The 26,296-nt window shown below is 41.3% G+C and overlaps 1 protein-coding gene across 4 annotated transcripts in view; it reads right to left on the bottom strand.

Annotated features, from left to right (window-relative positions):
• ezrb (ezrin b) overlaps positions 1-26,296 on the bottom strand; it is a 126,426-nt gene that overhangs the window by 70,277 nt on the left and 29,853 nt on the right. For all 4 annotated transcript variants that reach the window (XM_043696174.1, XM_043696171.1, XM_043696173.1 and 1 more), the window contains one exon: positions 1,843-1,926. In XM_043696174.1, coding sequence (XP_043552109.1) covers positions 1,843-1,926 — 84 coding nt within the window. The remainder of the gene's footprint in view (positions 1-1,842; positions 1,927-26,296) is intronic.

Here is a 26,296-nt window from a genome sequence, read left to right as displayed (position 1 = left end):
TCGAACTCAGCACTGCCTTCCTAACCTCCAGTCTTCTTACTGACCTCTCCGTGCCCACCCCCACTCCGGCCTATCACCTTCACCTTGCCCTCCTTTCACCTATCCCATTTCCAATGCCCCTCCCCAAGTCCCTCCTCCCTACCTTTTTATCTTAGCCTGCTGGACAAACTTTCCTCATTCCTGAAGAAGGGCTTATGCCCGAAACGTCGATTCTCCTGTTCCCTGGATGCTGCCTGACCTAATCCACTGTGGGAGTCGGTGGGTTTGTAGAAAATGTCAGTGTTGAGTCAGTCACCATTGATGGAGATAGAGAGGTCCAGGAAGTGAAGGGAGGTGTCAAAGATGGTCCAGATGAATTATGTTGGGGTGGAATGTGTTGAAGTTGAACTGTTCAACCTCCTCGTGGGAGCACAAGGTGGCACCGATGCAGTCATCAATGTAGCGGAGGAAAAAAAAAGGTAGATATGTAAGTTAGCTCGCTGAGCTTGGTTTGTTTTCAGACTGTGTCTTTGTTTCACCTGGCACACACGAGAATTCTTAGAGGCATGGCATCCTAACCAGAACTCCATCAATAAACACATTGATTTAGATCCTATCTACCTTCCCTTGGGAAAGCAAGAACTGGAAATGACATCACCCACCTTAAAACAACAAGACCTATAAATAAAGAGGCAGAACATACAACCAGCGCTTCACCAGAGGCTCTCACTGATTATGTTACTAGTGTGGTGACAAAATGTCTGAAAACAAACCTTCATGCTCAGCATGCTATTACTTGAAACACCCAATTCATGGGATATAAAACTTTTTCAAAAATAAAGTTCCAGGAACCTTTCTCCCTATTTAAATGCAGAGTTTTCAATCTTGCTCAACTATTGCGCCAAAGTTTCTTGAACTTCAAACTCAAACTAGAGATGTGGTTGCTAAATATCACTCTGGTATCCCCCAACTGCCCTGCCATCTTTATTGTAATTTGTTCAAATTATTAGGGTTTAATGTTTGGAAACAGTTACAGTCATGCAAAATTAAATAATTTAAGCATTTAAACTATTAAATCACAGTACTTCATCACCCCAGAAGTTGTTTAAATTATTGGCCCAATTTCAGAAAAATGTTTAAACTCACCCACCTCCTTCTGGATTTCAGCTCTTATGATTCCCTGTTCCCTTTCATGGTCCATGCCTTGTCCTGTATAAGGACTAAAGACAGTTTCTTTCCCTTCATTGCCCAAATTTTCTTCCTCACCATTACTATTGTTTAATAATGTACTGAAGCTAGCTGCCAGTCTAGCTTCGACCTCTATCACTTGTGACTTCTCAAAAAGGTTTGTCATCTTAAAATCTGCCTCATCAACCATGGTTTTTGGTCAAGTACTCAGTGTTTTGTTGTGGCTGGATGTCAAATTCTGCTTTATAATGTCCCTCTGAAGTGCACCACGATTTATTACATTGAAATGCATTAATACCAATTGGTGCTATTAATAATCACCACTACAGATGGCTTCAAATAAAGGGGAAAAAGACTTAGACAGGCATTGTTTTCTCAGTTCTAACCTGTTAAAGAGATGTTTTGGTTAAGATTCTTCAATGCATCACATTGAATATTGTGTTTCAACCCAAACACTGGAGGCTCTTTCAGAACCTCTTATCCATTTTGTATTGAAAGAGGGATAATTAATTCACTGCTTCTCCAATTTATCTTAATCCCATCATTGCCCAATGAAAGCTTTTATTTTCCTTCCCTGGCAAGTACCTAGTGATCCACAGCTTACCATTACATACATGGTATGGGGCATATTAAGATCATACAATAGTATACACAAATAAAAATCCTTAGACTTACTTGGTCAAAGAGCTGCTTGCCTGTAGTGCTGGGTTGGATGGAAAACTCCAGCTCTGCATCCATTGTTGTAACGCGCACACTGATCTGAAAGACAGCAAAGACAAAAAAAACTTTGGATTAAAAAAGCAATTTTACATTAACCATAGAAAGTTAGCTCCCATACTTTGAGTGCCTTCTTAGTTAGACGGCAAACAATTAAATTTAACATCACTTATTTACTTACACAGGCTTTTGCCATTAGAGGACTGAAAAATAGGAAACTCTTGGCCATCTTGATGTCTGCTTTGGGATAGGTGCTAGAATCATAGAAGATGTAGCTGAGCACTTGGAAAAATTCAGAAAGGGAAAGAGAAAGCAAGAACCTAGTTTGTGGAAAGAAAAGACATTTAACCTATTTATTGGAATCCTTTGAAAGGAAATCACACTGTGGATAAGGGGAATCTGTTGGCGCACTGTGCTTGGATCTCCAGAAGACATTTGACAAGGTGCCACATAAAAAGGTTATTCATCTGGAAATCTAAGATGGCCTGTGACCACAGGAATGCCTTGCACAAAGTGCTGGATAAAGGGGCAGGGTACGAACGCACCCAACACTGCCTTCACCCTGATGGTCACCTTTGTGTGCAGCTGCATCAAGCTGTGTATAAATCCTTGGTACACGCACACACTGTCACTACGTGCTGAGGTTCTGTTTGACCCGATTGTTGCAAATGATGGGACTGGCCTCATTGCCATGGAACACTGCAAGCAGTTGGACCACTATCACCTGCCCTTCATGGAGAAATTTGCAAAGAACACCTTTGACCACAAGTCTATTAGAAAGTGGTCAACAAGCAGTGTTAAAACGCCACAGGAAAAAGGAGAGTGTGGGTCATATAGTGCCGTTCCCTGAGCAAACTGCCAAATGAATTTGAAAGAATGACTTAACAGAACTTTCCAACAAACACCACAACATTGCTTGGCAGGTGGTGAGCAGGACACAGAGATCCTTCACACATGCTTGGGCCCCTTTTTGGGGTTGGGGTGGTGAATGTTGTTAGAGACTGTCACACATCTCCTTTTGGAACACGCCTTTGCAAACACAGCCTGGAGAAAGATACAGTTTTTGTTGAGGTTTTTCCCCCAAGCAGCTCCATGACTGGACTTTGTGCTCTGATCTGGTCTCTGGGACACACCACTACAAACAAACATTAAATGCCTGGGAGGATCATCAACTCTAAGAGATGTTCATTGGTCTGCCTGAAACTTGGTGTTCCAGAATAAGGAGTTGACCCTGACCGAGTGTTGCAGACCAGCATGTTCCAAAGGTCCAGGACTACATGCTGAGGCACGAAAGCTTAGGGCAGCTGTCGCCAAGGTGCAGCAGGGAAAGGCAACTACCTGAGGTCTTTCTGAAGTTAAATGGGGTCTATTCAGTTATCAGACTCTTAGCACCTCAAATACACAAATATAGCCTGGTTCAAGAAAGAAATGCCTTTGGTTATTTTTGGATAGTCAAACTCTAATGTTTGTTTTCTTGATATGCTATGATACAGACCAGTTTGAATTTGTGATTATGTATATACATTAGATATCCTTTATGAATAAAAGGATATTTGAAATAAAAATACATGGTGTTCCACAGGGATTGTGATCCACTGTGATCCCGTTGACACATAATTTGAAGAATGCTAGTGGCCTGGTTAATAAGGCTGCAGACAACACAAAGATTGAGCAAGTTGCAGAAAATGAAGATTGCCAGAGGATACAGCAGGAAGTACATAGGCTGGAGCCTTGGGCAGTTTAGTCCAGCCAAATGCACCACAATGCATTTTGCAAGATCTAAATGCAGGAGGGAAGTATGCAGTAAAATGGTAGAACAGAGAAAAAAAAAATGTGTTGCTGGAAAAGCGCAGGTCAGGCAGCATCCAAGGAGCAGGAGAATCGACGTTTCAGGCATAAGCCCTTCTTCAGTAAATGGTTGAACACTAAGAAGTATTTACATATAAAGTAACATTGGTATGCAAGTCCACAGTTCCCTGGAAGTGGCAACACAAATAGGTAAGGTGGTCAAAAGGTATACAGCCTTAGTCAGGGCAGAGTATAAAATCATGGCAAGTCATGTCGCAGCTGTTTATAACTTCAGTTAGGTCACATTTGGAATATTATGCAGAGTTCTCGTTACCACATTACCAGAAGGATCGAGAGGCTTTGCAAAAGCTACAGAAATGGTTTACCTGGATGCTGCCTGATTTGGAGGGTATTTTTTTGAGAGATTAGACAAACTTGGTTAGTTTTCACTTAAGCATTGAAGGAGTGATGACCCGATAGAATTTTACAAAATTGAGGGGCATGGATAGAATGGATAAGTCAAGAGCCTTTTTCCACCAGGGTAGAAATGTCAAATACGAGGGGATGTAGGTTTAAAGTTAAAAAGAAACAGTCAGTTTAAAATGATGAGAGGGGCAAGTGGTTTCTTCATAAAAAAGTGGCAAGTTCCTGGAATGTGCCAGAGGTGGTGGAGGCAGATTAATAGCAAATTTAAGATGCACGTTAACAGATACGTGAAGAGTCAGGGAACAGTAATACAGACCGTGCAGATGTAAAAGGATTTTAGTTTAGAAAGACAACATGTCAGTCTTGGCATTGTACCAGTCTTTGCTCGTAAAATGTAGTGAACAACATTAGCACTGATAGAAAGCTGGATGGCTGATTGAAATCAGGAGTTATTACCCGATTGGCAGGATATGAGGAGTTCCACAGATGTCTGTAGGGAGGTCTCTAATGTTTTGCTTTAAAATTTAGTGAATTGGAAGAGATGACATAGTAGCTAAATTTTTGGTTAACAACTGATGTAGAAATTAATGAAGATGATTATGGATGGTAGTTGCAGATATACTTTGAGAAAAAAAGTGAGTGAGTAAAATATAGCAGAAGGATAGTGTAGGAAAAGCTGAATATTGCTTCTTTTGGCAGCAAGAATGAAAGTGTGGAGTATAGCTAAAATGGAGATAACAGTTGTAGAGAGATCTAGGTGTTCTGGTGCACAGATCACAAAAGTTAGTACGCAGGTGCAGAGAGAGTACTTTCTTCCAAATAAAAAAAAACTAGGAGGGAAATACAAATAAATAAACACATATACACATACAATTGGAAAAGTACAGATGCAGGGCCAGGTGAGGTGTTGTACCTGCAGGACCCTATTGTAGCTCTTAGTTACACAACTGTAGCAAGCTTTGGTTGCTTGAAGAACGCGGATTCAGAACTGACGAGTTGGAAACGGAGCTTCAGACCCTGGAACACATCATGCAGAGGAGAGTTGCCTGATAGTGTTCAGGTAGTCACCTCTCATAGGTTAAGTAAGTCAAATGTAGCCAGTAGTCAGGGACAGGAAATAGTGACAATGAGCGATGAGAGTAGAGGGATCCTGAAATTAACATTGGGAGAACCTCAGCTTTAACCTTGTCTAACATGTAGTGTACTTGCTCCCTGTGTGGATGAGGAACAAGTTTATAGGGAGGATGAGCAAACTCAACATGCACCTGGGTACAGGAGGCCACTGAAGCAGGGGAGCAAAAAGAAAAAAAAAGTGACAATACCAAGGGATTCTATAATTAAGGGTTCAAATAGCAACCTTTGTAAAACAGGACTGAGTATCTGTATGGTGTTGCCTACCTAATGCCAAGGTAAGGAATATTTCAATGGCCTTAAAAGATACTGGAGTAGAAGGGGGAATATCTAGTTTTTGGGGATGTTAGGTCCCAAGTTGGCACTAATAACATAGGGAAGAGTAGGCAAGAGGTCAGTTTGTGGAATATCAATAATTAGGAACAAAATTTGAGAACTGGACCTCAAGGCTTATAATCTCTATTCTTACCTGAGCCAATGTGAAAATTGACACAAGAAAATTAGGCAAGTATGTGGCTAAAAGGAGTGGTACAGGTAGGAGGTGTTCTATTGCATGGCATACTGGCCTCAGTATTGGGACAAGTAGGAACTATTTGGGACAGGCTTCACCTGAACTGATCTGGGACCAGTGTCCTAGTGGAAAAGACAGATACAGTGGTCACAAGAACTTCAAACCTAGTATAATGGGGGTAGACTTGAGGCAAGTCTATATAGCTTCAAAAGAAAATAGAACAGATTAAAGAAACAGACAGGAATCCAACTTCAGGTATGGAATAGAATGGCAAAATTAAATAACATTTTTTAATAATAAAATAGTTGAAAGCATCATCAGGTGCCGAGGGACAGGTTAGAGGATATGACCCAAAAAACAGTACCCCACAAGCATGGAGTACAAGAATAAATTAATTGAGCTGCAGACACAAATTCAAATCGGAAGCTATGATATTGTAGCCATTGCAGAGACATGGCTGCTTTATAGTCAGGACTGGGAACTAAATACACCAGATAAAGTGTATAGGAGGGACGGGGGAAAAAAGGCAAGGAGGATGCAGGGCTTTTGCCCGAAACATTGATTTTACTGCTCCTCGGATGCTGCCTGAACTGCTGTGCTCAGCAAGCAACACTAATCCAGAATATGGTTTCCAGCATCTGCAGTCATTGCATCCTCCCTAGGTAAAAACAATGGCCTTACTAATTCAAAAATGAAAGATTCAGAAACAAAATCACTTCAAATAGTGAGAGAGGATATAACGGAAGCGTCCAGTAGAGACCTTACGGGTGGAACTGAGGAAGGATAAAATAATGTGTATAAACCCCTGGTAGCAGCATTAAGTGCTTAATAGCACAAATGTAGAAGTTAGTTATGTGCAAAGGCAGAGTAGTATTAATGGGGGATTCTAACTTTGATAGATAGGGAGAGGCAGTTAAGCACCGGTCAGTAAAAGGTAGTGAATTTTTAAGAGTACATTTGGGATATTTTCCAACAGCAATGTGTCCTGGACGCAAGGGGACAAATGACATATTGGATCTCCTAATGAGTCATGAACCAGATTTACTTAGTAACCTAACTGCACATGAATAATCTATCAAACTGTGATCATAATTTGATAGAGTTCAATGTAGTGTTTGAATGCAAAAAGCATGAATCAACTACCAGAATTTTAGATTTTGGCCAACTTCAGTAATGAGACAAAGACTGTCTACAGTAAACTGGGAAAATCTGTAAATGGTTAAAACTGAAGAACCAAGATGGACACTTAAAACATTTACAAGCAAAAATTTGCATAACACCAGATTATACTCCACCAGGTAACTTTATCTACCCCAGTCCAACACTGGTACCTCTAAAATCATAAAACATATAAACCAATACAAAACCAGTTCATAATGAAAAAAAAGTTTCACTTACCAGAGGAAAAAAGCTACAGACAACTAAAGAGATAGGCAAAGCAGAAACCTAAAGAGCTTAAAAGCAAAAAAAGCAGCCAGCACAGATATTGCCGAATGAAAAAGATAAAAATCATAGGGTCACAAAGAAGCTAACAAGAGCTACTGAAAACAGATTACAATCGGGAACTTGCAAGGGACAAAATTAATAAGTAATTTTAAGTAATCAGGAACAATGTTGGCCCACTAAAAGGGAATATTGTTAATGACTATGGGGAAAATAGCAGATGTGTTGAATAATTGCTTTGCTTCAGTATTTACAGTAGAAAAGAGGAGAGCTTGGAGAAGTCCTGAGGAATTCAATAGTGGATTAGGGACAGGGACTGAAGAAGTTAAAACTAAGGAAAACATTGAGAAAATTAATAAAACTGAAAAAAAAATTGACAAATCTCCAGAACCTGATGGTTTGCATCCAAAAGAGGCACTAAAGAAAGAAAGAGATCACATTTTAGATACCCTAGCTACAATCTTTCAAAAATCCCTAGGTTCAGGAGACACCCTTCTAGATTACAAAATTGCACATGCTGCTTTTTAAACAGTACGAAAGAGGAAAACCAGGCAAGGTTGGCAAGGCCAACCCTCGTCACCCTGTCATAGGAAGGATGTTTTTAAACTGGAGGGGGGTTCAAAAAAGATTTACTGGAATGTTGCAAGGAATGGAGGATTTGAGATATAAAAACACTGGATATCTGGGACTTTGTTTCCTGCTGGAGCATAGGAAGTGGAGAGATTCCCTATGGAGGCTTATAAAATCATGAGGGGCACAGTTTAAGGTCTTTTCCCTCAAGTAGGGGAACTCAATACTAGAGGATAAAGTCCGGAACTAGAGGGCACAGGTTTAGGGCGAGAGGGGAAAGATATAAAGGGACCTATGGGGCAACCTTTTCACAGAGGGTGGCATGTTTATGGAATGAGCTGCCAGAGGAAGTGGAGGAGGCTATTACAATTGCAACATTTAAGAGGCATTTGGATGGGTATATGAATAGGAAGGGTTTGAAGGGATATGGCCCGGTGCTGGCAGGTGGGACTAGTTTGGGTTGGGATATCTTGTCAGCATGGACGGGTTGGGGATCAAAGGGTCTGTTTCTGTGCTGTACATCTCTATGACTGTATATAATTTTAAGATGAAAGGTTGAAAGAGGACAGAGTAGCAACTTTCTTTTTAAAAAAATGGTTTGTGTGCAGAATGTACTGCCAGAGAATTTAGTGAATGCAGATACAGTTACAATATTTAAAAGACATATGGATAACTTCATGAAAAGGACAGGTTTAGGGAAATGGGCCAAGTACAGGACAGTGGGAGTAGTTTCGTTTGGGAACATGGCTGGGACCGAAGGGTTGATTTCCATGCTGTATGACAACAATTAGTCTAACATTAGTGGGGAGGAAATTGGAGTCAATAATCAAAAGGAGGGGGTAACTTAATACTTCAATTTCACTGAGCTGGAAGGTTCATTTTCAGATGTTTCATTGCCCACTAAGTAACATCTTCATTGGACCTCTGGACGAAGCACTGCTGATAATTCCTGCTTTCTATTCAAATGTTTGGGTTTCTTTGGGTTGATGTCATTTCCTGTGGTGACATCATTTCCTGTTTTTTTTTCTTAGGGGTGGTGGTCGGGGTTCAACTCTGCTTGTTGATAGAGCTCCAGTTGGAATGCCATGCTTCTAGGAATTCGAGAGTGTCTCTGTTGGGCTTGTCCTAGAATAGATGTGTTGTCCCAGTCGAAGTGGTTCTTTCCTCATCTGTACATAAGGATACTCGTGAGAAAAGCCACATTTTGTGGCTAGTTGATGTTCATGTATCCTGGTGGCTAGCTTTCTGCCCGTTTGTCCAATGTAGTGTTTGTTACATTCCTTGCACGGTATTTTGTAAGTGACGTTAGTTTTGCTTGTTGTCTGTGTAGGATCTTTCAAGTTCAATAGCTGCTATTTTAGAGTGTTGGTGGGTTTGTGGGCTACCATGATGCCAAGGGATCGGAGTAGTCTGGCAGTCATTTCTGAGGTGCCTTTGATGTAGGGGAGAGTGGCTAGGGTTTCTGGATGAGTTTTGTCTGCTTGTTTGGGTTTGTTGCTGAGAAATCTGTGGACTGTGTTCATTGGGTATCCATTCTTTTTAAATACATGGGTATTTTGAAGAATGGGTACTGTAGGTAGACACTAAAGAAATTATGTATTTCAGAGTCAGAACAGCAAGCAGCATGGAGCAAGGTTGTAGGCAGTGGCGTTTCCATATATCTACTGCCCTTGTCCTTCTAAGTGGAAGTGGCTGTGGGTCTGGAAAGTGCTGTCTGAGGATCTTTGGTAAATTTCTGCAATACATCTTATAGATTAGTGAGTTTTGAGAAGATTTGTAGCTCAGGTTGAGGTCTTGGATGCAAGTTTGCTCGCTGAGCTTGGAGGTTCATTTTCAGACGTTTCATTACCTTACTAGGTAACATCTTCAGTGGGCCTCATGCGAAGCAATGCCGAAAATTCCTGCTTTCTATTTGTGTTTGGGTTTCTTTGGGTTGATGTCATTTCCTGTGGTGAAGTCATTTGTTCCTTTTCTCAGGGGGTGGTAGATGGTGTCTAACACGATGCATTTGTTGATAGAGTTCTGGTTGAAATGCCATGCTTCTAGGAATTCTTGTGCGTGTCCTTGTTTGGCTTGTCCTAGGATGGATATGTCGTCCCAGTCGAAGCAGTGTCCTTTCTCATCTGTATGTGAGGATACTATTGAGTGAAGATCATGTCTTTTTGTGGCGAGTTGGTGTTCATGTATCCTGATGGCTAGTTTTCTGCCTGTTTGTCCAACATAGTGTTTGCTACAGTCCTTGCACGGTATTTTGTAAATGACGTCAGTCAGAAGAGACAAAAGACAAGTTAATTACCCTTGATAACTTCGATGCAAGAATTCTTGCAGATCACCAGGTGTTTTAAAAAAGGTCTAAGAATAGATCAGGACTGGTGGTTCTAAGCAGGTTTTAAAAAAAAAATTCAAGCAAAAGCTAGGAACATTCATGTTTTCAAAGCAGGAAAAGCAATGGTGGGGTGGAGGTGGGGATGGTGAAGGGTTTCCATCATAATCCTGACTTGTCCTATAATTGGAGGCGACTGACCTACAACAATGCCAACCTTCTTCCTTAGTGCCAGAATTTGCTACAGCTCTCAGATACCACTGTCAAATGTGGCTTTGATGGCTAGGACAGCATTCTTAGTGCTGCTCAAATTCAGTCTATATTTGAATCATTGCTGTAAATGAGGTTGGGAGCGGAGTGGCTATGCTAGAACCCAAACCATGCGAGTGGGTGTGAGAACAGGTTACTAAGCAAGTGCTGCATGATAGCACTGTTGATTAGATCTTCCATCACTGATAATCAAGAGTAGATGGATGGTAGTTGTCCGGTATCTCCTGTAAAAACAATCTAGATTGTTAAGTAGATGTCACATTGTAGTTTTACTGTAACAGCTTGGCTCAGGGTGCAGGAAGTTTGGCGCATCTTCAGTACTATTGTCCGTACCCACAGCTGTTTCTTGACATCAGATGGAATGAATCAAATTGGCTGAGGGCTGGCATCTGTGTTGCAGGGAGCTCTGGTGGAGCCCACAACACTCCTGGTTAAAAAGGAATTGTAAATTTTACACTGACACACTGGACTCCATCATTGTAGAGAGTCTTCCTCCAGCAAGTTGCTTAACCGTTCACTACCATTCACAACTGGACGTAGCAGGACTACAGAATTTAGATTAGATTAGTTGACGGAGAAAATTGCTTATGTCTCCTTTTCGGTTTTTGTTAAACATGGTGTAGTTTCACCAGGTTGACCACTCATTTTTAGGAATGTTTGCTGCTGTTCCGAGCATGCCCTCCTGAACTCCTCCTGGCTTGATGGCAATGGTAATCAACCCTGACTCAATGACAATGGTAGAGTGGGAAAATTAACAGGCCATGAGGTTGTAGATTGTGTTGGAGTATGATTCTTCTGCTGCTGCTAGTGGTTCTTGGCACATCAGATTACCAGACAGGTTTGGAATCTATCCCATTTTTATATAATTGAAAAAGTGCCACATAAAATAATGCAAGGTATTGTCAACACAAAGACAAACTTTTGTCTCCACAAGAGTGAGAGATGGTCAGTCTTACTGGTACTGTCACATATAGCCGTATCTGCTATTGGCAGATTGAAAGCAATGAGTTCAAATATGGATTATCCCCATACCACCTGCCACAGATCCAGTCTAGAGGTTTAGTCCAATCTAGTCTTCAAAGTTTGTGCGAAGATTTGTAGCTTGGGTGTTCGTTGCTGTGGTTCTGTTCGCCGAGCTGGAAGTTTTTGTTGCAAATGTTTCGTCCCCTGGCTAGGCGACATCAGTGCTTGGGAGCCTCCTGCGAAGCGCTTCTTTGATGTTTCCTCTGGTGTTTATTGCAACAAAAACTTCCAGCTCGGCAAACAGAACCACAGCAACCAGTTTAGTCTTTTAAAAGCCAGTGTGATCGATAGTGATGCTGCTGAGGCATTCCTAGTGGATGTTGAAATCCCTAACCCAAAAGTACATCCTATGCCCATGCCATCCTCTGTATTGATGCTCCTAATTATTGCATGTTGCTTGGAGGAAACAATCAGCTCCAGGAAGACAGAACATTGTGATCAGCAGGAGGCTGTCTTGCCCAAGTTTGTCCTAATACCATGCTGAGGATTGAAAGGGCAGTTCCCATCTGACTCTGTATCATCTGCTGCATTTGTTCTGCTGGTGGGACAGGAGATACTACTATCACCATCTCTGGGTAGTGTCTTAAGGTATGATTCCAAATGACTACAACTAGTTTGTGACAACTCTATTAATATTTAATGGCTAGTGCCAAAATTAAGATGATTTCACAGCGGTGCTATTGTTTCCACTGCCTAGGCTGAGCATCCAGTTTTGAGAGACTTTATAGCAATTGAAACATTGGAGTAGCTTGCTACACCATTTCAACAGGGCAGTTAAGAGTCACCATTGCTGTGGGTCTGAAGTCACATGTAGGTCAGACCAGGTAAGAATTACCTACCCTAAAAAAAAAAGATAATGTTGATTTGTTTGTCTAAATGATTTAATGTAGACTTAAATTCCAGATATCATGATTATTGATTTCAACTTCCACAAACTGCTGTGGTGGGATGGTGGCTCACAACACCAGAGATCCAGGTTCGATTCTAGCCTCAGGTAACCTCCGGTTTCCTCCCAATATTCAAAGATGTGCAGGTTAGGTGAATTATCCATGCTAAATTGCCCCAGTGTTCAGGGATGTGTAGGTTAGGTGCATTTGTCAGGGGTAAGTGTAGAATAATAGGGTAGGAGAACGAGTCTAGGTGGATTACTCTTCAAAAGGGTCAGTGTGGACTTGTTGGGCCCAATGGCCACTTTCCACACTGTAGGGATTCTATGGTCACCTTGTCCAGCATTAATACCAGTACACCAGTGCCTTCCTAGAAATCATTTAAAAGCTAGATATCAAGATCTGTCCTCTAGCTGCCTCCAAGGTTTGAAGGTTCAGATGTGTCTTAAGATAATAAGTCCAATAGGTATTAAGAAAGGAAGAGAGAGTTATCCATATACCAAGTGAAAATGGACACAAAAACAACTGGAATCCCAAGGAATTACAGTATGCTCCAAAAAGGAGCTTGGCTTTAGCAACAGGCATCAGGATCATTGAAAACAGAATAAAATCAAAATAAAAAAGTCTTTTATGCCTATTCATGTGTACTACAGAGTTCCTGGCACAAGCATTCTTGAGTTTTCATCCTGCCCAACATTCCCACCTTGACCAATCATTGAAACAGATTAAACAGTCACTAATTTTCTTGCTGTTGTTATCCTGCTATATTTTCTGTATCCACAAAATGGCTCAGTGGATATAATGATTATATCATTGATAGGTCACAATGAAGAAACATCAGAAGTGCACACCCTTTAGGTAGATGAAAAAAAACAATTCCTGCCACATTGAACAATTCCACAGGCCCTATGTTACAAATTTGAAGTTGGAGCTGTTAAACTAGATTGACTTTCACCATTTAAAATGTGATGCCAAATGGAAGTGTTGTTAGACAATTAGATTTATGTGGCACCTTTAATAAAGTATTTCAAGAGACAGGACTCAAATTGAGATATGGCAAATCATTAAACTGTGCCAAAAATGTCAACGTTTTAAAGGAGTGTGTGTCTTAAAAAAGGAGAAAAAAAAAAGGTGGAGAGCTGCAGGGAGGAAACTTTGGACATCACTGATGCAGAGCACAAACTCTAAACAGTGGGCTTCAATTCCAGTTAGGGTTGCAAAACCAGCAGTTTGAGTCACAAGCTCCCTCGCAGAAGTAGCGAAGAGAATATCAATTGCATGAAAGAAGTGGACTACCCATTTTGGAGCCATATTGAGAACACAAAGCAAAAAACTTTTAGAACACTGAGCATTGTCCTGACTGGCCATGGCCAAGTGTAACTCAGTAATTGGGCTAGTTATTACACAGATTTCAGACTTCTGTACCCATATTGTCCCTCTTGAGTGATACTGACCTAAGAATTAGTTTGGAACCCTAAGATCCTCTGGCTCCATGCACTATGTTCTATAGTGAGCCCTACTCTCAGATCTTCCTTTATTTTCCCTACCGGTACCCTTTCATTTCCTTTATTAGCTCTCCATATTCTCCCTTTTGAAGCTTCCTCCTGGATACATTACACTTCTCAGAATCTGCTGTTTTGACCCCACAGTACCTGCCACAAGTCTTACTTTTTCCCCTTTTTCTAATGCATACATATCAATTGATATTCAGAGTTCATAGAATATAAAGAATTCTTTATTAAAAGAGGTTAGCCCTACACAAATTCCTGGCTTAAATGCATCTCACTATTCAGAGACAGATTTACCTGAAACTCTGCTTTTAGTCCACTCTGACCAAGTCATTTTATTAAAATGAGCTTTCCCCTGTTGAGAATTTTCAGGCTCAATTTTCCATAACAAATGTAACGTAACTAAAACTGCTGTCTCCAAAATGGTCTCCTATTGATATTTCAATTTGAAATCTTTAAATTTTCTCCTAAAGATTTATTGTTATTAGATGAATCAAATCATAATTTAAAAATCTCAGTGCTTCCCAATGAAAATCCAGGAGTTAATGCAACTCAGATGAAGTGAAAGAGCTAAAGTTGCCATCGGCCTACCAGACCATAGTACTGCCTCCTTGGGGGAAAAACGCCAGTGGTTTAACCAGAGGATCAACATGCCTCAGGTGCAAGGAGAGGTCGAGGAGGCTAGGATGCAAGGAGGACATTTCCCTTGGTTGGGAGTCTGGAGCCATGGGATACAATGTCAGGATACAGGGTAGACCATTTTCACTCTGTAATAAACCTGTGGAAATCTCTACCACAGAAGGTTGTGAAGGCCAAGTCACTGAACATATTCAAGATCGAGTTTTGTTAAGACATTAGAAGGAATCAAGGAATATGGGAAGAAATGCAAAATATAGCTTTGAGGGAGGGGATCAGCTGTGATCATAGATCATTCACTATGAGGCTCTTAATTTCTATGTTTCTATGAAACATAATGAATAACATTGGGTGGTCAATAAAAAAAGGAAACAGGATTAAGTCTGTAGAGCCAACAGCTCACCAAATCCTCAACTGACCTTTTGCATTGAAATTATCACAGGTGGCCTGACAGATTGCATATTGGTTAGTCACTTGAAATTTTCTGGGCCTGCAAGTTCATGTAGACAATGCTGAAAGCAGTTTTCTTGTGACTGGATGAATCATCCAAAAACTCTGCAAGATTGATTTACTATTGATGAAATTTAAATCCAAATCTCAAAACAGCGGCTACTCCTAATGTGATTTTTCAGTCAAAAATACTTAACCCAAGATTGTGGATATGGTTAAAAATATGGATCAGCCTGGGAAGAGACACAATCATTGCTTCAAAAATACACAGGGCAGATGTTAAAAGCAAGCTTCAACCCTGGTCTAACCTCTTGTGTGTCTGTTTGTATTATTATTTGCATTTATTACTAACACACTTGTTAACTCAAAACAGCCTGGTTAAAATTGGTTCCTCCATAAAACAAAGTAGTGTTTGGTTTTGAAGAGAGGAGACCATTTGCAAGATTAACCTCGGTGTGGAGGGCAAAGAATGGGGGGGGAAAAGAAAAAAGGGATCAGCTTATCCCTCCTTACCCAGGAATTTTGCAATTTTAAATAGAATGCACCACATTGTCAAGACCCATCCCTAGCAGGTATCATGATGTAACAAAATCATCTGCTAACCTGGTAACTAAACATTCAGGTATTTTTAACCAGAAACAGGGACCGTAGCTTATTGTCCCATACTTTGATGCTCAGATGAGTGGAGACATACTGCATAGAAAGTACAGCAGCAGTACCATTATTTGATTTTTTTTTTAAAAGTTATGAAAAGGTCATTAAGGAAAAAAAAAGGTTTTTCACCTGAGTGAGGAGACGTCAGCAACTTGGACTAACCAGTAAGGTTTTTGAGGGGAGAGCATACAGAAAAGAAAACCCAAGGATAACATTAATAGATAGAGCAGAAAATGGTTTTATCACATTAATAGCCGATTCTGAAACAACTTCATCTTTTGGAAGGTTAGATAAATATTGGAAGCAAAAAATACAAACCTTTAGGGCAGCAAGGTAAAGATTAGTTTTCGGATTATTCTAGCAAACTGTAGGGAGTGTCATGATCCACCAAGTGACTTCATGCTCTGCAGCAAAAGTCTATGGTTCTGATCAAAATTAGAGGAAGGCTTGTGTTGAGATCAAATATTCTCTACTGCAATATTAAAGTTAAATTTAACAACTTTGAAAAGTTCAGGACCATGTGACGATACTTTTCATCTCACAGTAATAAACTTTGTTTCTTTTAGCTAAATATTGGGGCACAATTCCAAGCGCTCACTGGATTATATCAATAACTCAAACCACATACAGGTGATGTAGCATGCCTTCATCAAAAAGTGTACAAATTCTGGGATTGACATGTGAATTAATTATCATGGATTTGTTTTGGATGCAACACGAGGACAACAGTTGCGCATCCCCTACAAAAGAGGTTTATAGGGACATCTTGAAGCACATAGCAACATTGAAAGATTGCTTTCATGCCACAAACTTCATTTTCAAAGTTCCATATTATACTTTTAATTACATAGTTAGGTTTATAGTCACTTTTTCTCCAAAAAAAAAAGTATTGTTTCACTTTTACAAAAGCAGGATCTCTGTGACAAACCTTCAGAGCAATAATACACCAGTTTTAATGAAAAGCACAAGAACTTCTAGAAGAGTTCATAACTTTGTCATTAAGGAGATATATGCTGTTATTGAAAAATGCATTCAGTTGTTGTCCAATATTGTGAGAAAAAAAATTGGACAATTGGATTCATACAATCCATTAACCAGGTTCTGAAGTGACAGTGTACATTTATTAGAGGTTCTTAATTTGTTCAGCATCAGCCAGAGTACTGCACAGAGTTCTGATCATCACATTATATTGCACTAGAACACAGTCCAAGGAGAGTAACTCAAGTATGACTCAATGGGCCTGTGAAGAGAGGAATTTAGAAGAGGCAGTTAACTGGATGGTCTCAAATGTTAGAGTTTTGGCTGATGAGTCTAAGTCGTACCAGATCTAACACTGAAGAGCTAAAGCAGTCATTGTATTTGCTGGAGGAGTTTCTTGAAGTGACTTGAGGAAAACAGAATTCAGGGAGAAGATGATGAACAGGTGAAAGAAAATAATGGTTTTTATTTCAGATAAAAAGGGCATAACAGTCAAGTACAGTTGAGCAAATAAGTCATTGCAGAAAAGTGACAAGAAGGAGGATCAAATGGTGGAAATAAGGATTTTGCAAGCAAGTGAATTGGGAGATAATTTTTCTAATTCCACCATCCCAGCTATGGTGCCATTTTGGGCAACAGTACTATATTGTCAAGAGGTGCTGTCATTAAATGACAGCACCCTAGTAGTTTGAAGAGAAGCAAATAGCTTCACTCAGTAGCCTTACATCTCAACAAGCATGACCAAAGATTAGGTTATCACGAGACCTTGCAAGGTGTTATGGACCAGACCAAACCCCCTCAAAATATAAGTCACCGATAAAAAAAAAGTTAGGGTCTTAGCTATGTTCAGGTGTGATATGATTTGATTGGTCAAACTACTCTGCTTTAAGCAAGACACACTTTATTCTTACACCTGTTAAAATACAAGATAATTGGCATAACTATTAAAAAACTTTAAAGTATTAATTACAGTAGATCCCCCATACCTGCAGGGGATACATTCTATGACCTACTGCAAAATCCCGAAACCGCAGATAGGAGTGAACCCATTCGTTTCGTGGGAAATTTATCTTCCGGCAGCCTCCTGGTTCTTGAAGGTTCCCTATAAGATGATTGGGCTGCAGCAAACCACAGGTAACAAACTGTGGAAAACGATTCTGTGGATACAGGGCTCACTATGCTACTCAACTGTTTCAATACAGTAGCATCCAATAAAACAGACCCTTGACAAAAGCAAATTCAGCTAACCGATTTGCTCACTTGCTATCTCTTCCAGTCTAAAGAGAAACAAAACCCCAAAAGAATGAATCGCTCGAGAGCGCAAACTAGCAACTCCAACCTCAAAACCCCAACTTCAAATAAAAGCCAAACTAAAACCCTGGGTCTGGAAGAGTCCGACTTGACCCAAATCATGCTTCTTTGGTCTAAAATTTAAAAACAAAACCCAAAAGCTATTTCTTCTGCTTTCAATGGAATAGAAATTGTGGCACCAGTTTGAAAAATACCCCTCAAGGAGAAATAGGATGGAACAAATCCTTAAAAAGGCACCGACGGTCACAACTTACCCTGCTAAAAAGAATTCCAGTAAAGAAAAGATAACTTCATTTTCAAAGCCTCCAGTCTCACTCTCTTAGAACCAATATAGATGTATTTCACCAAACTGAAGCATGCAAACATTCAATACTACAGTCCAGAGTCAATTTCCTCAGTTACTGAACACCTGCTTCCTTCAAAAGTAGTGACATCTCAGCAATTACACTTCTCTTGTCCTGCCACATGTTTAAATTTTCAAATTGAATGGTATAACAAACACTAGAGAGTCTGGTATTTTATTTTTAATTTTTTCCAAAATGTTAACAGGTTATGATCAGTATCTAAATTTGTCTCAGATACATATGTTGCCAGTAATGTTGAAATTCTGCAACACCAACATCAAATGCAAGGTCTGTCAAATGGTGTAATATTGTGTTTGTTGAATAGGTCTCTATCTTCTCATAGAAGTACATCACTGACATATACGTCACTCACATCGATCGTCACTTTGAACTGCCTTGCATAGTTAAGAGCCAGAGTCATGGACTTGTACAGCATAGAATTGACCCCTTTCAATTCAGCTATTCCATGCAAACAAGGTATCTTAAATTAAATCGAGTCCCATTTACTAGCATCTGGCCATATCCCTCTAAACCTTTCCTATTAATATACCCATATTCAGATGCCTTTTTAAAAAAAAAGGTTTGATTGTACAAGCCTCCCCCACTTCCTCTGCCGATTTACTCCATACGGGCACTGCCCTTTGGAAAAAAAGAGGGACACCTTGTATCCCTTTTCAAAGGTGGAGGAGAAAGATTTAAAAGGAGGGTTTGAGCTATAGGGATAGGCTGGGGCTATTTCGCCTAGAACATTAGAGGCTGAGGGATGATCTTTTTATAAAAAGAATGGGGGGGCACGCATAGAATGAATAGCCAAGGTCTTTTTGTTTTCCCCCAGGGAAGAGGAGACCAAAACGAGACAGTGTCAAACAGAGTCACAAGCTCTATGTCTCTCATTTTGGTCTCCTCTACCCTGCAGTGGGGGAACGGGGAGGGGACGGGAGGAGGTGGTGTTGTGTGGAAAGAGACGAGACCTTGGCTATTCATTCTAGCCATGCCCCCTCAAGATTTTATAAGCCTCTATTAAAAAAGATCAAAGGTCATTGCTCAGCCTCCAACCTTCCAGGGAAAATAGCCCTAGCCTATTCCTATAGCTCAAATCTTCCAACCCTGGCAACATCTTTTCTGAACCCTTTCAAGTTTCACAACATGCTTCCATAGCAGGGAGGCCAGAAATTATACATTTATTCCAAAAGTGGCCTAACCAATGTTCTGTACTGCCACAACATAACCTCCCAATTCCTGCATGCCACACTGACAAAGGCAAGGGTACCAAATATTGTCTTCATTATCCCATCTGTAACTCCAACTTCAATCATTAACTCTGTTAGACAACACTTTCAGGACCTTACCATTAAAAAAAAGGTGTAAGCCCTACCCTGGGTTTGTCTTTCCAGAATGCAGCACCTCACATTCAAAATTAAACGGTGTCTGGCACTCCAAGCTCATTGGCCCATTTGATCAAAGGGCTATGAGATAACCTCTTTTGGAGGTAACTCCAATTTTGGTGTCACCTGCAAACTTATTAACATTCCTCCTGTATTCACATCCAAATTACACATTTAATTGACAGAGCAGTAGACCCAACACCAATCCTGATTGACCATCGCTGGGTCACAGGCCCGCGACTGAAAAAAAAAGACAACTTTCTGCTACCATCCTGTCTCCAATCTTGGAGAGATTTTTGTATCCAAGTGGCTAGCTCTCCCTAGATTCCATTGTTGCTAACATTAGAGCAGTGGTCATCACAGCTTTCAGGTTGCCAAATATCTTCTGACACTCCTGTCCACTAAACTTTTCTGCACTTCAGAGCAGTGCAGCAACCTCACTGCTCAAAGTCAAAACAATAAACACTCATACCAGTTATGGTAGTATTTCCCTCTTAATCAGCAGTATGAGAAACCCCCCAGTAACTTGTCTTTTCACATCCTGTGGGACCATCCTGTCCATGTCCAATGATATTGCCCAGGTACAAGATTTGGGTTTTTAATGAAATCACCAAGTCTGCCACCTGAAGTCAATTTAATAATTCTGCTCAATGCTTCAAATGTTCCATGTGAAACTTTTAAAAAAAAAACCAGATAATCTATATATATACACACACACACACACACACACAGAACAATATAAGGGAGGCCATTATCACTGGACTGTTAACCTAGATAAAGTGCTGGAGACGTGGGTTTGAATCCTGCCACAGCACATAATGGAACTGAATTTAGATTTTTAAAAAATTCAATTAAGAGTCATATGATGACAATGAATCCATTGGTTCATTAATTTCCTTTAGTGGAGAATGCTGCCATCCTTGGCCCGGTCTACAGGTGACTCTAGACCTACAGCAACAGGTGATTGGGCATTGAGCAGTAATACTGCCCGGCCAGTGACATATTCATCCCACAACTGAAAAAAAATTGGGTAATCCCAAAGTGACTTTATTGGGTAGGCTTTGAAACGTATATAGAGTCAGAAACTGCATGGAAACAGACCCTTCAGTTCAGCTCGTCCATGCCGACCAAATATCCCTGAAGAAGGGCCTGTGCCCGAAACCTCGAATCTCCTGTTCCCTGAATGCTGCCTGACCTGCTGTGCTGTTCCAGCAATAAAGTTTCGACCAAATATCCCAACCCATCTGCCAGCACCCGTCGCATATCTCTCCAAAACATTCTTATTGATATACCCATCCAGATGCCTTATAAGTGTTGCAATTGTACTAGCCTCCAACACTTCCCCTGGCAGCTCATTCCATACACGTACCACCCTGAGTGAAAACGTTGCCCCTTTGGGTCGCTCATATCTTTCCCCTCACTCTAAACCTATGCCCTCTAGTTCTGGACTCCCCACTCCATGCCCTTTGGTGTTTTTATAAACCTCTAGGAGGTCAGCCCTCAGCCTGACGGTCCAGGGAAAAACAGCTCCGCCTTTCACTTCTCCCTGTAGCTCAAATCCTCCAACTCTGGCAAAATCCTTGTAAATCTTTTCTGAACCCTTCCAAGTTTCACAACATCTTTCTGATAGAAAGACGACCATAATTGCACGCAATATTCCAACGGTGGCCTAACCAATGTCCTGTACAGCCACATGACCACCCAAACGCCTGTACTCAAAACTCTGACTGATAAAGGAAAGCATAGGATAGGATAGGATAGTGAAGAGTGTTTGCAATCTACCTGTGACTCCACTTTCAAGGAGCTATGAACCTGCACTCCAAGGTCTCTTTGTTCAGCAACACTCCCCAGGACCTTACCATTAAGTGTATAAGTCCTGCTAAGATTTGCTTTCCCAAAATGCAGCACCTCATGAATATCTAAATTAAACTCCATCTGCCACTCAGTCAATTGGCCCATTTGATTAAGATCCCATCGTAATCAGAGGTAACCTTCTTTGCTGTCCACCATACCTCCAATTTTGGTGTCATCTGCAAACTTACTAACTATAACTCTTATGCTCACATCCAAGTCATTTGTATAAATAACGAAAAGTAGTGGACCCAACACCGATTCTTGTGGCACTTCACTGGTCACAGGCCTCCAGTCTGAAAGACAATCCTCCACCCTCTGTCTTCTACCTTCAAGCCAGTTCTGTATCCAAATGGCTAGCTCTCCCTGTATTCAATGAGATTTAACCTTTCTAACCAGTCTCTCATGGGTACCCTTGTCAAACACCTTACTGAAGTCCATATAGATAAGTCTACTGCTCTGCCCATATCAATCCTCTTGACATGATTTCCCACTCAAAGCCATGACGACTATCCCTAACCCTGTCCTTCAGGATTCCCTCTAACAATTTGCCCACCACTGACCTTTGCCACTGACCTTCCTGAAGAAGGGCTTATACCCGAAACGTCGATTCTCCTGTTCCCTGGATGCTGCCTGACCTGCTGCGCTTTTCCAGCAACACATTTCCAGCTCTGATCTCCAGCATCTGTAGACCTCACTTTCTCACCACTGACATCAGGCTCACTGGTCTACAATTCCCTGGTTTATGCTTACCACCTTGCTGAAATAGTGGCATCACATTAGCCAACCTCCAGTATTCTGGCACTTCACTTGTGACTATCGATGATACAAATATCTCAGCAAGGAGCCTAATCACTACCCGAGCTTCCCACAGAGTTCTAGGGTATGCCTGATCAGGTTCTGGGGATTTATCCACTTAAGAATTTCAAGACATCCATCATCTCCTCTTCTGTAATACTGGACATTTTTTTCCCCCAAGATGTCACCATCTATTTCCCTCCATTCTATGTTTTCATGTCCTTCACAGAAAACACTGATGCAAAATACTTGTTTAGTATCTCCTGCAGCTCCACACAAAGGACGCCTTGCTGATCTTTGAGGAGCCCTATTCACCAGTTTGTCTTTAATGTATTTGTAAAAACCCTTTGGATTCTCCTTAACCCTATTTGCCAAAGCTATCTCATGTCCCCTTTTTGCTCTCCTGAATTCCCTAGAGTATACTCTTACCACCTTTATACTTTAAAAGGACTCCTTTTTCTTAACCAAACCCTTAATTTCTTTAGTCATCCAGCATTCCCGACACCTACCAGCCTTTCCTTTCACCCTAACAGGAATATACTTTCTCTGGACTCTCGTTATGTCATGCCTGAAGGCTACCCATTTTCCAGTCGTCCCTTTACCTGTGAACATCTGCCCCCAATCAGCTTTCGAAAGTTCTTGCCTAATACCATCAAAATTAGCCTTCCTCCAATTTAGAACGTCAACATTTAGATCTGGTCCATCCTTTTCTAATCGCTATTCTAAAACTAAAATCTCTCTCTCTCTCTGTCCTCTACCATAGAGGTAGAGAATCCTCCACCATAACCATCCTATTATTCTTACAGATAACAGATCTCCTCAAATTTGTTTCTCAATTTCCTGCTGACTATTAGGGGGGTCTACGATACAATCCCAATAAAGGTGATCATCCCTATGTATCTCACTTCCACTCAAATAACTTCCCTGGATGTATTACCAGGAATATTCTCCCTCAGTACAGTCGTAATGGTATCCCTGATCAAAAACACCACTTCCCTTCCGCTCTTGTCCCCTTTCAGTCCTTCTTGGAGCATTTATATCCTGGAACATTAAGCTGCCAGTCCTGTCCATTCCTGAGCCACATTCTGTAATTGCTATGATATCTCAGTCCCAATGTTCTAACTATGCCCTGAGTTCATCTTCCTTCCCAATTAGGTCTCTTGCATTGAAATAAATGCAGTTTAATTCATCAATCCTACCTTGTTATCTGCTCTGTCCCTGCTTGCCCAGACGGTTTCACTCTATTCCTTTCTGAAAATGTACCAGTCGACGGTTTCACTATTCCTTTCTGAAAATGTACCAGTCTCAGATTAATCTCTTCCCTCACTATCTCCTTGGGTCCCACCCCCCACCGCCTTACTAGTTTAAGCCCTCCTGAACAGCTCCAGCTAATCTCTTTGCCAGTATATTAGTCTCCTTCCAATTCAGATGCAATCTGTCCTTCTTGTACAGGTCAGTTCTACCCCAGAACAGATTCCAATGATCCAAAAATTGAATCCTTCTCCCATACACCAGCTCCTCAGCCAGGCATTTATCTGCTCTATCCTCCTATTCCTACCTTCACTAGCTTGCAGCACCAGGAGTAATCCAAATTGGAAGACCTTTTTAAAATTCCTGCCTAACACTATAGTCGCCCTTCAGAATCTAATCCTTTCCCCTTCATTGGTTCCAAGGTATACAGTGACCACCTGCTGAGCCCCCTCCTCTTTTGAAGGCATTCTGCACCCTCAGACATCCTTAATCCTGGCACCAGGGAGACAACGCACCATTCTTATCTTTCGCTGCTGGCCACAGAAACATCTGTGTCTCAGACGACAGTCCCCTAATGCAATTAATCTCTTTGAACCCGACATACCCCGCATTGCATTAGAGCCAGTCTTGATACCAGAAACTTGGCTGTTCATGCTACATTCCCCGGAGAAACCATCACATTTTCCAGCACAACATACTTGTTTGAAATGGGTATAACAACAGAAGATGTCTGCACTACCTGCCTACCTCTTACCTTTTTTGGAGTTAATCTACCTGGGTGACTGTATCTGCAGCTTTTCTCCCTTCCTATAACCACTATCCATCACACCCCCTTGCTCTTGTAAATTCCTCATTGCTTCTCTCAGTCTCTCCAACCAATCCATTCGATCTGATAGGATTCTCAACCAACGGCATTTATGCAGATATAATCCTTAGTATCACAAACTCTCGAAACTCCCACATCATACAAAAGCAAATCACTCTACTAAAGGCCACTTTTGCTTCTTTCAATCTATAGACACAGAAAATAGCACTGTCTTATTCCTCTACAAAACACTGCTCCAGGCTAACTTAAAATTGCCATGAGATACCTCCATAAAACATAATCAAGAAAGAACCCATTCTACTCACTACTGCAGACTTTAAGACCATACCAAACTATTCACATCTGGTTTTGTGCTGTCACCTCTCCCAAACAGGTTCCTCCAAGATCAGTTAAGAATTTCATGTTGTTAAATTTTCCCAGACACTCAGTTGTCCAGCAACACATTAATTCAAAAGAGCAAAAAAGGTAGTAACTGTGCAGGTTCACAGCTGTGTCAGGAAGCAATGTGGGTTTCTTTCTCTCTCTCTCTCCCGTGCACTGATTGACCATGTGCTGCTTTTGTCTGTGCCTCTCCCTTTTACAAGTGCTGTTGTTTTGACTTTTTTTTCCTCCAAAAGTTCCAAAACAATGCAATACAATAGTATACAAAACAGTAATTGCTGCTCCTGGAATTAGAGAAAACCACCTCAAACACCTAAAATACCTCAAAAGAAATTGCCTGTTAGTCAGAAATTTTTCTCCATCCTCTGTCTTGGATTACCCAGAATTCCCTAGAATGAGACAACCCTCTGCACCTCCTGTTTCTAGCAGGCAGGGCTCCCCAATTGGGGATGTTAACCTGAGTCAAAATCAAGGGTCTCAGTCAATGAGATTCACATGGCCCTGGTTCCAATCATTACATCCTGACCTGCCAAAGCCTGAGATATAGGCCTGCTCTCTCTCAGTGTGTCCTGGGACACGTTTAGCAAGCATGCGCTTGAGCAAATCGAGGCTGCATCCATTTCAGCCTCTAGAGGTTTCTTCTATGCAAGATAAGAGGTGGTGTGAACCCATGGTTTTGGACAGCTTTTCTGGCTGTTTAGAGGGGTCAGGAATGTTTTGCTCCTGCTCTGTTTGTGCAGCAGCAGCTTTCAGATGATCTATATGTTTGCTCAAGACTACCTCAACTACCAGAACTTGATCACGCATTATACCCATACTGGGCCATTTCCTTGGTTCTAGCACCAACTCTGAAGCACATGGCCTGCACAGGTGCTCCTGCTGCCATTTCAAACAGCTGAACCACCACCATTCCCTTGAGGGGTGGTCCTATAATTAAACAGGAACCAGGGTAGTTTAGTATCAAGTGAGGTTTAGATTAGATTCCCTACAGTATGGAAACACTTCCTTCAGCCCAACAAGTTCACACCAACCCTCCGAAGAATAACCTACCCAGACCCATTCCCATACCTTATATTTACTCCTGACTAATGCACCTAAACAGGGCAAAAGGTGAGGACCGCAGATGCTGGAGATTAGAGTCCAGAGACTCGACATTTCGGGCAAAAGCGCTTCCACCTCAGGACCCTTCAACCCCAGGGCATCATTTCCCCTCCCCACACCTTACCCCAGTTCCAAACTTCCAGCTCAGCACCATCCTCATGACATGTCCCACCTATCCGCTCCACCCTCCTTTCCGACCTATCAGCTTTACCCCTTCTTCCATCCAGCTATATTGCACTCCCAGCTACCTTCTCCCCAGCCCCACCCCTCCATTTATCTCTCTACCTCAGAGGCTTCCAGCCTCATTCCTGATGAAGTGCTCCTGCCCGAAATGTCAATTTTTCTATTCCTCTGATGCTGCCTGACCTATGCATTTCCAGCACCACACTAACCTTGACTCTAAATCTCCAGGATCTAGAGTCCTCACTTTCACCTACTCATTCCACTTGGATACCATCCTGCTTAAAAATACTTGTCCCTCAGGTTCCCATGTATTTTCCCCTCCCCCTTGGCTCCCCAACCTGGGGGAAAAGACAGAGTGCAGTGTTGAGTGTGGGGTCGGGTGG

Source organism: Chiloscyllium plagiosum, chromosome 9 (genome assembly GCF_004010195.1).
Source record: "Chiloscyllium plagiosum isolate BGI_BamShark_2017 chromosome 9, ASM401019v2, whole genome shotgun sequence".
In the NCBI taxonomy this organism is placed as follows: Eukaryota; Metazoa; Chordata; class Chondrichthyes; order Orectolobiformes; family Hemiscylliidae; genus Chiloscyllium; species Chiloscyllium plagiosum.
Note: the sequence above shows the minus strand (reverse complement) of the source record. Positions and strands in the feature narration are given on the sequence as shown.